General features: G+C 43.5%; 1 protein-coding gene across 1 annotated transcript in view; it reads left to right on the top strand.

The window, feature by feature from the left end:
• EEA1 (early endosome antigen 1) overlaps positions 1 to 15,003 on the top strand; it is a 764,210-nt gene that overhangs the window by 707,388 nt on the left and 41,819 nt on the right. Inside the window, exons 26-27 of the mRNA XM_078674577.1 lie at positions 3,948 to 4,186; positions 10,771 to 10,891. Of these exons, the coding sequence (XP_078530703.1) occupies positions 3,948 to 4,186; positions 10,771 to 10,891 (360 nt within the window). The remainder of the gene's footprint in view (positions 1 to 3,947; positions 4,187 to 10,770; positions 10,892 to 15,003) is intronic.

Genomic DNA, 15,003 nt, shown 5'->3' with positions numbered 1-15,003 from the left:
GTAGATATAGTAATTTTAAAGTGAATCAGGGAATGGTCAGTCCAACATTGGGGTAGTATGCCAATCACCTCTGTCTTAATCTGATTTGCAAACACAAGGTCCAACACATGTCCACCTAAGTGGGTTAGTTCCAGTATCAGCTGATCAAGGCCGCAATTCTCACATAAGTGTTGTAGGTCCTTCAGGTGACTCCCTAGGGTCCCATTGTCCCATAGGTTAAAATCTCCTAAAAGCAGCAGTCTGGAGTGGGTCAGGGCAAGGGCGGCGATAGTGTCAAACAATACCTGGTACTGAGTATCTAGGCCTGGGGGCCTATAGCATATCATACCTGTTAGTGTCCTTCCTTTAGTTTCTTGCAAGGTAAAACCCATCAGTTCTATCCATATGACCTCATCAATCTGTAGGGGGGCAAAGTTCCACCTCTCCTTAAATATAACCCGACCCCCCCACCTCTTCCCAGGGATCTGGGTTTATGAAACATCTTAAAACCTCCATGGCAGGCAAAACCCAGCTCAACAGAGGAGTCAGGACTGGTCCAGGTCTCTATAATAAAGAGAACATCCAGGTCCATATCTTCCAGCAGCCCCGCCACCTCCTGATGATGTTTGACCAGGGATCTACTGTTGATCAGGCCACACACTAAGATAGCAGAGGTCTGTGATGGATCTTTTTGAGGCCCGCCCCTTACCTTCTTTCCTATACTCAGTAGGGCCTCCTTAGAGTAATTTAATCTGGCAGTTATAATACCGGCAGCATTCTTGGCGCTAGGCGCGGCCTACGCACGGACGGGCTCAGACGGGCTTATCTCTGGCGCATCTCCGGCGCATCGCTGCGCGCCTGCCTTGCCTTGCTTAAATAGGAAGGCAGTTGCAGGCAAGCCAGACACTAGAGCGCTAACCAAGATGGCGCAGGGGTGAGATGTATCCCCTGAATCCCGCTAAAGCAGCGTAGTGAATTGAGAGGTATTTTTTATCGTGCGGGTGAGAGGTCAATGTCGTGGTTTCTCCAACAGCTAAAAGAAGTTTTTTTTACAATTTCAATGTCCCGCTAATTCCCCCAGTATTTATCTAGTTCCCTTTACCTTGTGGCAGCAGCAATACTTTTAACAAACAATAAACCAAAATACGGGTAAAATTAAGATGGAGCTCATGCGAACACCACCAGCACGCAGCGTTTTCAGCCGAGACTATGTTTTCCAAGATGAAATCAGACGCCCCCAAGAGTCTCAACCTTGCAATTTGGCTCCTGAGGTCTTAGACTTTGGCTGTCTCAATTTACCCCCAGAATGCATGAAAATTCTTAAAGAAGCACACACGTCATCTATGCATGCCTGCTATGCTGCCAAATGGAAGAGATTTGTCTGTTAATATTGATAAGGTTTTATTAAGCGCTGCAAATGCCATAGCGCTTCTTGGCTCCAATATCAGAAACAGGTAAAAGTACTGAAAATAGATCCAGCCTAAACAGGTGCTTGAAACAAGCCAAGTTTTAAGTTGCTTTTTGAAGCTGGATAAATTTGACTAAAGTTTAAGTTCCAGGGGGAGAGTTCTCCACAGTTTACAAGTTTAATACACAAAGCTTCTGCTTCCCCATGAGACTTTTTTGTTGTGTACTATCAAGGCTGTGGATGGGAGGAGCACAGACGTCCTCTGAGTACATGCCATTTAAAACTAGTCTGCAAAGCTTTTGGACTGACCCCGCAGAGGAATTTATAGGCCACCAGGAGAAATACCAAAACGAAGTGTCTTTACCGACTAGTAAAACCTCAGTCTTGTCTGAATTTAGCTTAAGGCAGTTAAGCCTCTTCCACTAGACCACCTCTCACATATAATTGATAAACCTCCTGTCTCTCTCGTCGGGGAGCCGCTAGACGAAGTTGGGTGAAGATTTCCACTTTCGAACTTGGTCTGTTTTTTGGAAGTCGAAAAACCTCCGGCGAGAAGAGGCTGGAGACTATAGCTCATGGCAGCTCCACGAAGCCGGATACCCCTTCTGCGAAGAACCTTTGAACAGGATTTGCAGCTGTGGAGAATAATTTGGTGGGAGCTGCAGTGAAGTCAGACCGACCGGCGGTGCACCCTGGGCGGATGGATAAACAGGTTGGTCCCAGTCTCCTCTCCGTTCTCAGAGCAGTTTTTAGCCACAAGTCCCAAGTTTTAGATTTTATCTGGGTGCCTTTAACACCTCCACCAAGGGTCCAGGACTGGAGGGGTACCTCTTGGGGGGCGGGGGGAGGGCACCACATAGGGGGTGGAGGGGTGAGGACTCGGGCTGGGTCCAGGTGCAGGTGCAGGTTCAAGATTGTTGGAGCCTTTTCTGTCCCTTAGACTCTGATCGTGGGCCAGCCAACTAGCTCTTGGTGTCACTCTGGTAGTCCTGGGTTCAAGAAGTGAAACGGGGCTCAAGCAACAGGGCAGGCCTCTGGGCGTTCAAGGTAAGAAGCAAAGCAGTCCTTCCAGGTGTAGCTAAGCAGTCTTTTGAGTACACAGCAGGCCCCAGCAGAAGGTAGCCTACTGAGAGTCCTATCCAGTTCTTGAAAGTGAACAGAAGAGTGGTACTGAGGGTCCTGTTTTTATATCTGGTACCTTATTTGAAATAGTAGAAATTTCTTAAGAATTACATTTAAAATGCTAAAAGTGTCCAGCCTCCTGTGCTCTGACTCAAGGCTGCTACCATTAACAATGCCTTTGTGTTAAGGCGGAGCACAGCCTGTTGATTTGCAAGTGCGCTGTGCCCAGCTCTGCACCCCCATCCTGCCAGTGATCGCCCATCCAGGCACACCTAATCCCTCTATTGTGTGTCTGTCTGGGAGGAATAAGCAAAGTCCATCGGCGAACGACACCCTGTCACGTGACCAAGGAACAGGCTGCAGGAACCAAATAGGGCAGGAAAATGCCAACTTTCTAAAAGGGTCATATTCAAAACTGTAACTTAAAATTCGACTTTACCATTAAATAGAATTTTAAAGTGCGATTTCTCAGACATCGTACATGCAATCATTACCTGTTCCCCAATCAAAAGTTAGCGCTTAATACATGTAATAAGGCAACCCAAAGTTATCCTGTGGCAGAGGTAGGTCTCGCAGTAGTAAAGATCGAATTTGTGAGTTTTTCACTACCAGATCATGTAAAACTTCAAAGTACACGTCCACCTTTTAATTACAATGCACCCTACCTTTGGGCTACTGAGAGACTACCTCAGGGTTGATTTATATGTAATAAAGGGGCAGTTTAAGGCTTGACAAGGGGGTTATTTTGCCAAGTCGAATTGGCAGTTTCAAACCGCATTCAGCCTGCGATGGCATGCTCGGGACATTTTTTAAGAGGCTAAATAAGTGAGTGGCACAATAAGTGATCCAGGCCCTCTAGAAGCATTTAATTTACAGACTCTGGATACATGGTATATTACTTGACTACGAACCGATAAGTAAATTAAATATGCCAATCAGGTTAAGCCAATTTTACCAGGTTTTAGGGAGTGAGCGCAAGCATTTTGAGCCCCTTACCTCTGCTAGCTAGTGCTACAATCCTAATGCCAGCAAAGCAAATTCAGGAAAATAGGAGGTTAAAGGCCAACAGTTTGAGGGAAGACCACTCTGAGGCTTACTGCTCTCTTTCTCGCTCTTATTCACACACACACTTTTTTAAATATATATTTATGGGTCTGTGTATATTTTATTACAAATTCTTTTGGGAAACTGGCTTGCGAGACAGCTAAAGCTGTCTCTAGGCCAGACCTAAAATGTGCCTAATGAGGTACTGTAATTGGATCCTGTGGTTAGTAGAATAGCAAGTTTTCGCTTGGACATGTGTAAGATTCGTGATTTAGAAATGCATGGTATTTTGTCTTTTTTTATTGAATTACCATCATTAAAGAGAGATGTTGGATCTCTATGTAGAAGATGCATAAATGTCATGTACCAATGTTTTTTTACAACTGTTTTGCAGTCCACTGAAGTAAAAGAAAAAGAAGAGCAGAAGAAGATGCATGAGGATCAAGTAGCCAAACTTGTCATGCAAACGACAGCTTTGAATGAAAACCTGGCAACTCTGAAGAAAGAGTGGCAAAGCAGCCAGCGGAGGGTTAGTGAAATGGAAAAACAGTCGGATGATCTTCGCGGGGAAATCGCTGTGCTGGAAGCCACTGTACAAAATAATCAAGATGACAGACGAGCGCTGCTTGAGAGGTAAAGTGTGTAAACAAAGGCCTTTTTAATAAAGCTTTATGCAGTGTTATCCCGCGTACACTATTGGTTCATGTTTTTTTCATTTTCTTAGTTTGTGTACATATTTTACCGTAGCTGGCTACTCTGCTACTTGCATTAAACCCACCCTAAACTGCTTTACATTCTCAACAGTGCGCATAAAAGAAAAAAATTAAAGGTGTCCTGGGACCAGGTACAAGCAGCTGTGTTGTTCTCTTCTGTACATTCCCGGGACATCACTTATCAGGAAGTTACGTTGTCTTGCCACCACACGTTTCAAGATCCTGAACGGATTCTTTTAATATTCACCCACCACTTGGGGATCTTTTTGCTGCCCGAAACATACTTTTCTTGTTCGTGTTTCTTTCCAGTTCTTAAAAGCAGACATTTTTGTTACTTTGGCTTATTTTGAATGCAGCGTAATATTTCCATGCTTGCTCTCAGTTAAAAAGAACGTAAGTGCCATTTAACAGGACGTCCTCTTAAAATTCTTCTCCACTAAATGCACAGGAAACGTTAAATGACAGAAAATAATTGAACTCTATATAGACTGTTTTCGCTCTTTTCCTGTTAGTGGTAGTCACAGTCCATAGAAATATATTCTACCCCTGTTTCCCTCATAAATAGTCTGCTCCTGTATTACTGTCTTTCCCCAACGAGAAGCCAAAAAAAGCTCTGAACCAATCCAAGAGTATCAACAATTTTCCTTCATACTGACAAACTTCACTATTTTGGTTGTGCAGTGGGGACCTGCAATGCAGATTAGCTGCAGATTGGCCAGAAGTCCTTCTTTGGGGTAAACATGTTGGATTTATTTATTTATTTAGTATTTTGTAGAGCGCACAGCTACCTCCGACGGAGGTGTCCCGGCGCTGAAGACATTAACTCAGGAGGGTCATGGGAGTATGAAGGAGGGAATAGAGTTAGATCTGGGGGAAAATAACAGGTCTTTAGTTTTTTCCGAAATAGGGGTTCTGATGTCAGAAATCTTATCTCTGAGGGAAGCTGATTCCATAGTTTGGAGTGGTCACTGCAAGGGCCCTTCCTCCCGTACGTGCAAGACGATAACGGGGGCAGATCATGAGGCGGAGATGGTTGGATCTGAGGTTTCAAGGTGCGTGTGAAAACCTCATTCTACGACGTAGGTAGGTGGGGCCTCGGTCATTGAGGGCTCTAAAGGCCAGGGTTAAGGCTTTAAATTGAATGCGCAGTTTTATTGGGAGCCAGTGAAGTTTCCTCAGGTGGGGTGAAATGGAATGGCGGTAAGGGATATTGCAAATTAGCCTAGCTGACGCATTCTGAACTTTTTGTAGTTGGTTAATGAGGTAAGTGGGGGCACCTATGTACAGGCTGTTAGCGTAGTCTAGATGAGCGGTGATGAGGCCATGGACTACTGTTTTTCGAGAGTCGAGCGGTAGGTAGGGGATGATTTTTTTTATCATTCGTAGCTTCCCGAAACAGGCTGAGGTGACTTTGTTGATTAGATTCTTACAGGAGAGGGCGGTATCAAATTGAAAGCCTAGGTTACGGGCGGCTTGGACTGGTACCGGGGGGGGGTTGAGTTCTGACGGCCATCAAAGATTGGAAGGTAAGGGTGATTTTTGACTAAAGAATAAGACTTCCGTCTTATCTGTATTGAGCTTTAGGTTGTTGGCAGACATCCAGGAGGCGATATTAAGCATACAGCCCTTTCCTTTCTAAAGAATTGTAGCTGCCCTTGGGTATGTGTTTATTTTGTAAATCGATCAGGCAGTTACTGATTAGAGGTTTCAGTACCCACTTTTTTGTCCTTGTGCCTTTATTTCTTACGCAACAATTGAGACTGTATATTCCTGCCTTAAATATATTCAAAGGTTTTAATTGCGAGCTTAAATCAAATTGTTTTTCATTGCATTTCATAGTACTGGGGACGAGGGCGCCCTTTTGCAGTCTGTAGATATTCATAGCCATTTTTCCCAGAGTTTCAGTCCTTGACAGTTTCAAGGCATCATTCTGTCACTAAAAACCTACCTTCTCAAATGAAACAGTATTAGATCTTACTGTTATCAAAGAAAGTGATATTAACCATATCCTCATGAGAAGGATGAAAGTTTGGCCTAGGCCTGCCCAGTCAAAATGGTGACTTTAAAGACTCTTGGCAGGCACAAAGTCCAATGATTCAGGTTACTGCTTACATTCAAACCTGCCCGGACAGGAAGGTCCTGCCCAGCTGCTAGCTCCAATCCTCTTTCACGCTACATGTTTGCTAAACCTTTGCCAACCTTTATGGCAGAGCGAAAACGATGTCTCAGCAGTTTGATACATTTGACCTTGCTATCCTCATTTACACTGTGAAGATGTGTATGTGCACATGCAGCCAGTTTCTACACAGTATTCCTGCTAGCCTTCTACATTGTTCACAGGATTGCCATTGCCAAATCCACCTGTTGGAGATGTCCTAATTAGCTCGCTAATCCTGGGATAATATACTCAGTTTCACTTTCTTTTGCAGAAGTGTATAGCATTCTGCTATTATGCACTCACCGTTCTGGTTCTGTGATTTCGTTTTGTCCCTGTCTGGACGAAAGTGGGCTCATACCGTCCTCTGATGGATTGTGATACCTTGCTTCCCTTGCTTATGCTTCCACCCTGAGCTCATGGGTCTGGTGTCAGTCACGATGGCATTGCTGAGCTTCATGGGTCTGGTGTCAGCCACAATGGCATTGCTGTCCCCACCTTGTTCTAGTTAATGCGATTGATGGATTACTTACCTTGACAACTTGTTGGCTTTCAGTCGCAGGCCCTCCTCCAATGGGGTATAGCTTTGGTATCTATTCTAAGTTAAGGAATCTGCAGCTAGATGTCTGTCAGATGAACGAGTTACTTACCTTTGGTAACGATGTATCTGGTAGAGACACAGTCTAGCCGCAGATTCCTTAACGCCCGTCCATCCTCTCTGTTCTGCGAGGAATATTCCAGGTTGAGTTCTCCCCACTTGCCTCCTTACAGGTGGCCTTGGTCTTCCTGAGGGGTGCTCTAGTTCAACTCCCTCCGGGGAAGGATGATTATTCTGTTTTCACACGTTGACTCTCCACCCATTTTTGTTCTTGGGTGGTTAGGTTATGTGCTCTTCCATGCGCCTCCACGCTCCTCCACTCTGGTTCTTCCAACGTGGGAGTTCTCATGTTGTTTTACCCTCCCTCCACCCTCGTCTGTTTCTCCCCATAACTTTGGGGTTTCCTTATCTGTGCTGCAGTCAATTGGGTTGGGGATCTATTGGACTATGCTACATCCTATAGGTCATTATGGAGGGTGTAGTGTACGTTCTCTGTTGTTGCACACTTGTTGTTCTTGCCATAAGTCATGCTGTTCCAGTCTTGTTGTCCTTTACAGTTACATCCTGTGGTTACAGACTGTCTGTCGTACAGTTCCATCCTGTGGTTGCAAACTGTCCTTCGTTTGTCATGCCGTTAATTTCGTCAAAATGGCGATGTTTCTCATCCTTCTATGATTTCTTGTTGTTACCAGGATTTATGATCTTTTTTGGCACACTGTTCCCATACTCTCACAGTTTTTGTAGTGGCTCCGCATTGTGGCACAGAAAGGTTTCACAGTAGAAAGCTGACAGCGCGCCGCAGGGGGACTTATATGGCTCCATTGACGTCACTTCCGTGGACGCTGTCAGGCCAGAGCCGGGAGACGCTTTCCCCCAGCATGCAGAGGTACGGCTGAGGAAAAAGTTTTCCGGATCCAGTCTGACACCTGGGGATTATTCTAAGTTAAGGAATCTCCGGCTAGACTGTGTCTCTACCAGATACATTATTACAGAAGGTAAGTAACTCGTTCATCTGTCCCAGATGGCCTCGTGTTTTAAAAATGTGTCCTTTCAGACAGATTTACCTTTGTTTCCAGACATTTTACAAACAAATTATAGATACTTAAAAACTCTCTGCATGATGAAGGGTAAAACTAGTTAGCACTGTGAATCCTTACATCAAATTAGCCTTAGCAATAAGTTAACGATTGCGGTGCTCTACTCCTAGCGGCTCACCGTCAAACCGCTGAAAGAAGATACAAAAACCGAAATCGGAGGAGCACAGAAGTAACCAAAATGTGAACAATCTAATATTGAAGTTCATAAACAAATCCAATCCAGATGCAAGCTTCTTTATAAATTGACTCTCTTCAGAAAATCTTTTGTATTTTAGTGTTTTCAAGGATTTTAATTCACTGAGGATATTGGGCATGTAACTACTGGAACAGAACAGGATGTGATTTCTACTTAGAGGTGAGTGCTATGGATTAGCACACATTCTAAATAGGGGGTAGGCAGAATTGAGCCTTCTTGGTTTGACAATAGGTCTATTCTTGTTTCCTTGTAGATACGTCTTGTTTAATTAGTGAAATATTAGACTCAATTTGAAGAATTCATAACGCACTTTGATGCAGGGTATTTGGAGAATTTGTAAGAAGGCATTTGATTATTGATCAGTTAAGGTGAGAAGTGTCCTCTCTAATAATGTAGGTCTATATTTATTAGATATAACACCTGGTCTCTGAGGTCCTTTCACAGTATATGTTCATGAAGCAATAGCGGACCGTAGTGAATAATTATCTAGCGTGTGATTCAAAAATTATAAATTTAAATCTTAAATTCAAATATAATTAGATTGTTAAATAGGCAGGATGTGGTTTGATTGGTCTGTAAATTTCAATTGCTTTAGAATGGTATATAGGCAGGCTTTTGGATGTTTAATGGTAAATTAACAGAAGTACTATATAAGAATGGATTATGAATTTTTGTTTATTGTGTTTTTTCTTGTTTCTTACAGCCCTGATGATGTCACATGTGGGACGAAACGCGTTGGCTGTAGAGTAGAATTGTGCATATGAGAGGTTTCCTTTTTTTGATGTATACAAATGAATTCAAACTTTGAAGAAAAAAAGAGACATATAAATAAAGAGACGGTCAATTTATAAAGAAGCTTGCATCTGGATTGGATTTGTTTATGAACTTCAATATTAGATTGTTTACATTTTGGTTACTTCTGTGCTCCTCCAATTTGGGAAATTATACATACTAAATACGCAGAGGAGCTTTTGGTCAGTAGACTTCAGCTATTGGTCTGTTTAATTGTTATTCACATTTTGCTTCCTCCCATCACAGCATCATATCTTTTTCCAGTGGCTCCCTTCACTTTGAGTAACTGCACAAACCTTGTGCACATTGTTACCATCCGCTTAAGCATAATTCCTTTCTCTTCAGTCACAAAGCTCTTTCAAAGTTTTTTTTATTATTTTTGTATATTATCTTTAAAACAATGGCTATTGATTTTGATTGCGCTTCAGGTGCTCAGTTAAATGGTGGTTTATTCCCTGCCTCCTTTTCAAGTTGCTGTTGTGGTGTGTATGTGACATTGAGACATTGCATATGCCTGGATTTTAAACGGGCCTCATTGGATGATGATTTCTTCTGGTCACCTTCAAAGTAATGGTAATATTAATGGAAGACTTGAAAAGCTATTGAAAAGAAACCACTAGTAACACATCCACATCACTGAATATTTTTGTTTAATCTAGCATTTTTAGTGCACACGGTTTATTTTCTTTTTTTATTGTTGTAGCACATGCTTGTAGTAAAAATGTTTTTTTTTTTTTAAACCTCAGCAAATGTAACTATAGCACCAACGTGCTAAGGTCCAGCCTATGGGTTTTGCCAATAGGCCTGGCCTTTGTGTGTTGAAGGAAGGAGCTGTTCTGGGCATCAGCTGTGGAAATAAATGAGACACAGTTCTCCATTTCAGTTTGGCCCCGTTCATTTAATTTCTTTCTCTTGCATTTTTTTCCAGGTTTGCAATCTGAAGATCTATTTAAAAATATCCCCCAAAAAATTATTTCATAACAAAATTAATTTGGAAAAGATAAACCACTTAGGAATGTTTTAAAACTTTTAATCAAACTAATGTGGATAGATTTCAGTGATGAAACACTGAAATTGAAGGGTATATTGTAAATGTAAAAACAGTGTCTATCAGAACATTATGTTCATATAACCTTAAAGTAAACAGTAATTCGGGTTTGTACTCTTTAGATTACTTGGTGCCTTTCTATTTGCCTGCAGGCCCATTTCGATTGTATTAAAAAATAATTACAGGGATTACTTTGGAAATATAATCACAGTAATAATGAGCAATAATCACAGTAAGGCAATCTAATCATATGTTGCAGTATTCATTCTCTACTGAGAAACACATTTACTATATTAAGTGTAAGACAAAGGTATAGCAAGAAACTTTACACATAAAATACCTCTAGTTCTTTCTTTGATGAATTAAATTGTTCAGTTTTGTGTTAAAAAGAAGGAAAAAAAGTGTGTATATAATGTAGTGCTTAATAGTGCTATTCACTCTTGCTGATTACACCCAATTTTGGCAGATAAGGAAGCTAAAATAGACTGGTAGAAGGTATGTTTGCACAAATGCGGTTATAGCAAAACAAGGATAAGACTTGACAGCTCTTGACTCCACTGTCTGCAACTTAGACATTAGACCGCCTCTCCCGAACTGACATTTGTTTCCCTACTTCAGATGTCTAAAAAGTGAAGCAGAAATCGAAAAGCTGCAGTCAAAAATGACAGAGCTTCGTCGAAAGTTAGATGATACAACTGCTGCAATGCAGGAGTTGGGTAGAGAAAACCAGTCACTCCAGGTAAGGAATCAGTTTACTTTGCACTGTATCAATTTAAGATTCACAAATGGTGTTCCTTAAAGTGACATTGTCTTTTGTAAAACATAAGTGAAATTGGAAACGAGGAAATTATCTTGAGTTTACATTTTTATCAGGGTCTTTCATATTTTTAACTGTTTCTTTTCACTAGATCAATGTTAAATAGTTCTTGCTTTTCATTATGTAGTGATAGAAAAAGATTATTGATGGTTAGCAGCACACCACACTATCCAGTGAAGCTCTTTGGTAAAGTGTTATATTCCCAAATCAAGTCTCACAGTGTGTACTTTTCCATTGTATGGTAATTTGTGCTTTTTATCTTTTCCTCTGTTATGAGAAAGGGTTATATGGTATTTTGTGTTCACATTCCCTGTATCTAGAAGGTGTTTGAAATAGTGATAGTATATGATAATGTAGTGTGCTAGAGAGTATTTTTGTATGATAGTGTGCGCACTGAAATCAGTTACAGTTTGAGGGAAGATGAAGCAGTACCTAGACCTATACAGATGGTGCTTTACTTAAGGGCCTAGGATGCAATAAAGATACCATACTTTACCTAAATGACTCCTGGCTCATTCCTATTGAACCTTCCAGACATTGTAATATGTAAAGAAACTAATGAAGAAAATGAAAATAGGAAAATTGCTGAAATTGTATTTGGAAATCATTGCATCAGTACAATTGTCACAAACTCAAAGTATTCCTGAGAGGAATAAATAAAGGATTAAAAAGTGAAGTCCTGCCTGAAGACAAGATCAATGCTCAGTACAAAGAAATATTTGAAAGCTCCCCACAAAGAAGAACTTGTGATGGTTGTTGGCCAAATACTAAAAGAAAACTAACATACCCTTCACCTCACAGAAAGAATGTTCTGACGTCTCTACAGTTAAATCAGTATTGAAAAAGGTGTAAGGGTAGGGCTAAGACATGCATCTTTGAATAACTCAGGTTTTGCTTGGAATGCAGGCCATCTAGAGTAGGAATGAAAAAAAGGTTCAAAAGCCTAATTCAAAACTAGTTAAATGAAACAATTTGCTGTGCCATTGTCCTGGGTAAACAAGGACACCAGAATATCACTGGAATTCTATTGTAACTTTTTATGTAGCACTTCCTATCCCTCTGTGGGAAACTGTAATGCTTCCCTATGTGGGTAGACTTCTACACCGCATAGGGTGTATGATTGGAAGGGCATTCATGTTCGAAGTGGTTCCAACTTTAGCATGATGACCACTGAGGTACCGTTATGTGATGGGACGCGTGAGCAAAGAGGCTTGCAGTTTTTGATGTTCAGTAATCTGACCGCTTTAAAAACTGCAAATCCCTCTGCGTATTTCTTATGATCATAGTCCGCTCAGGGGAATTCTGCACTCACTTGTCTATTCTGAGATTTTTAGTTTTAAGTTAAAGGTCCTGGGAAGGCATAGATTGGGAGAGAAGTGTTGGGGAGTTCTGCTGGGATGAACTTGTTACTATAATCCAACATATGATTGTCATTATGAGATTTCAAAACTGGGCTGAGCTTTGATCTTGTCTTAAGGCAGGACTTCACTTTTTAATCCTTTATTTATTCCTCTCAGGAATACTTTGAGTTTGTGACAATTGTACTGATGCAATGATTTCCAAATACAATTTCAGACACGCCTGGTTGAGGACGTCTGGTTTCTCTGGTGATGTCCAATCCACGCTTCTGGACTTGCCCTTTGATGGCCGTCGCCTGTCCGGTGACGAGGCAGACTCAGCGATCGAGCGCTTCAAGGATTCTAAGGCTATGGCCAGATCCTTGGGCATTGCGGCAACCTCTCACCCCACACATCCACCTTTCGTGGCTACGGAAGTGGTGCCCCGCCCAATCTGGCAAGCTACCCAGTCTCTGCGTGGCCGCGGACGTTCGACCCAGCGACGCGGGTCTGGGGACCAGCGGTTGGGCCACTCCATCCATACCCCCTGCAGCAGCCTCCGAACCCTCTTAGACCAACATTTCAGGGCCACCAGAGGCCAGTTGGTTGCAGGATTCGCCATCACCTCCCCCACTGGCAAAACATCACGTCGGACAGGTGGGTTTTGCAGATAGTCCGAAGGGGCTACTCCCTCCCCTTCGAGACTAAACCTCCCTCCATGCCCCCAGCACTCCATCACATGTTGGAGGATCACTTGCCCCTTTTCCGCCAGGACGTTGCAGCTCTCTTGGCCAAGGGAGCTATCGAAAGAGTGCCTGTGCCAGAAGTAGGTTGTGGTTGTTACTCCTACTACTTTCTGGTACCCATTAAGGACAAAGGCCTGCGTCCTATGCTAGACCTCAGGGCCCTCAACCGCTTTCGTCAGAAGGAGAAGTTCAAAATGCTCACGTTGGCTTGAGTCCTGTCTGCCCTCGACCCTGGAGACTGGTTGGTGGCGTTGGACTTGCAGGGCGCCTATTTCCATATTTCCGTCCTGCCAGCCCACAGACGCTACCTACGGTTCATGGTAGGCCACGAGCATTTTTAGTTTACTGTGTTCCCCTTTGGCCTTACCAGCGCCCCTTGGGTGTTCAATAAAGTGATGATGGTGGTTGCAGCTCATCAGCGCAGATCAGGGGTCCCAGTCTTCCCCTATCTCGACGGCTAGCTGTTGAAGGCAGGCTCACTTCAGGCTGTCACCTCCCACCTCCAACCTACGGCGGACCTCCTGCACTCACTTGGGTTCACTATCAACGTGCCAAAGTCACACCTGATTCCCTCTCAGCAGCTCCTTTTCATCTGAGCAGTTCTGGATACAGCGCAGTTTCAGGCTTATCCTCTCAAGCTGTGAGTCCGGTATATTCGGGCTATGATACCGATGTTTCAGCCTCTATCCCAGATTTCGGTGAGAATGACCCTAAGGCTGCTGGGCCTCATGTCCTCCTGCATCCTGCTGGTGGATCATGCCATGTGGCATATGTGGGCTGCGCAGTGGGAACTGAATTTCAGGTGGGTGCAGCACCAGGGGAATCTTTCCGATGTCGTCCAGATCATGGAGGCGACTTCATGTCAATTGCATTGATGGCAATAGTGACGAATGCGTCACTCTTGGGTTGGGGCGGCCACATAGGAGAGGCAGAGATCAGGGGTCTCTGGTCTCCGGCTGAGACCGGTCTCCACATCAACCTTTTGGGACGATCCGTTTTGCACTGAAGACATTCCTTCCTCTGTCAAAGGAAGAATAGTGGAGGGGTTCACAGACAACACCACCGCCATTTGGTACTGCAACAAACAGGGCGGGGTGGGGTCATGGACACTATGGCAAGAGGCTCTTCGCCTTTGGATATGGCTGGAACATCAAGGCATATCCCAGGTGGTTCTACACCTCTCAGGTTCCCTGAATACCAGGGTGGACAAACTCAATCACTGGTGCATGATGGATCACAAATGGCGTCTTCACTCGGAGGTGGTGCAAGGTCTCTTACGGCAGTGGGGAGAGCCTTGGTTAGATCGGTTTGCCACCGAAGAGAACACGCAATTTCAGCAATTCTGCTTGTTGTAATTTTTAAGGCTACACTCGCTCTGCGACGCTTTTCATCGTTCGGTGAACTGCGGCCTCCTGTACGCCTTCCCACCTGAACCAATTCTTCCCAGAGTGCTGAAGATCTAGCACGACCCAGCCCAAGTCATTCTTGAGTTCGGGACTGGGCCCAAAGAGTCTGGCACCCTGAGCTCTTGAACATGGCCATCGATTCTCCACTCAGACTGCCTTTTGCTTCTTGTCGCAGCAGCAGGGGACGGTCCTCCACCCGAACCTGTCCTGCCTCCACCTCCTTGCGTGGAGATTGAGCGGCAACAGTTGACAGCTTTTGACCTTCCTCCCGAAGTCTGTAACGTCATCTTGGCAACCAAGTGTCCCAACAGTATACGCCTGTAGATGGATCAAATTTGTGGCATGGTGCACAGCAACGACTATGGATCGCCATTCTGCCCCTCTTTCTGAGGTTCTCCTCTTCATTCTATATTTGGCTCAGCAGGCTCTGCTTTAGGCACTCTTAAAGGCTACATTTCGGCCATCTCTGTGTTTCCCTGATCAGCCTTCTCTTTTCAAGTCTCCGATTGTAAATAGATTTGTAAAGGGCATTACTCATCGCTTTC

This window comes from Lissotriton helveticus, chromosome 1_1, assembly GCF_964261635.1.
Source record: "Lissotriton helveticus chromosome 1_1, aLisHel1.1, whole genome shotgun sequence".
Classification (NCBI taxonomy): domain Eukaryota; kingdom Metazoa; phylum Chordata; class Amphibia; order Caudata; family Salamandridae; genus Lissotriton; species Lissotriton helveticus.
Note: the sequence above shows the minus strand (reverse complement) of the source record. Positions and strands in the feature narration are given on the sequence as shown.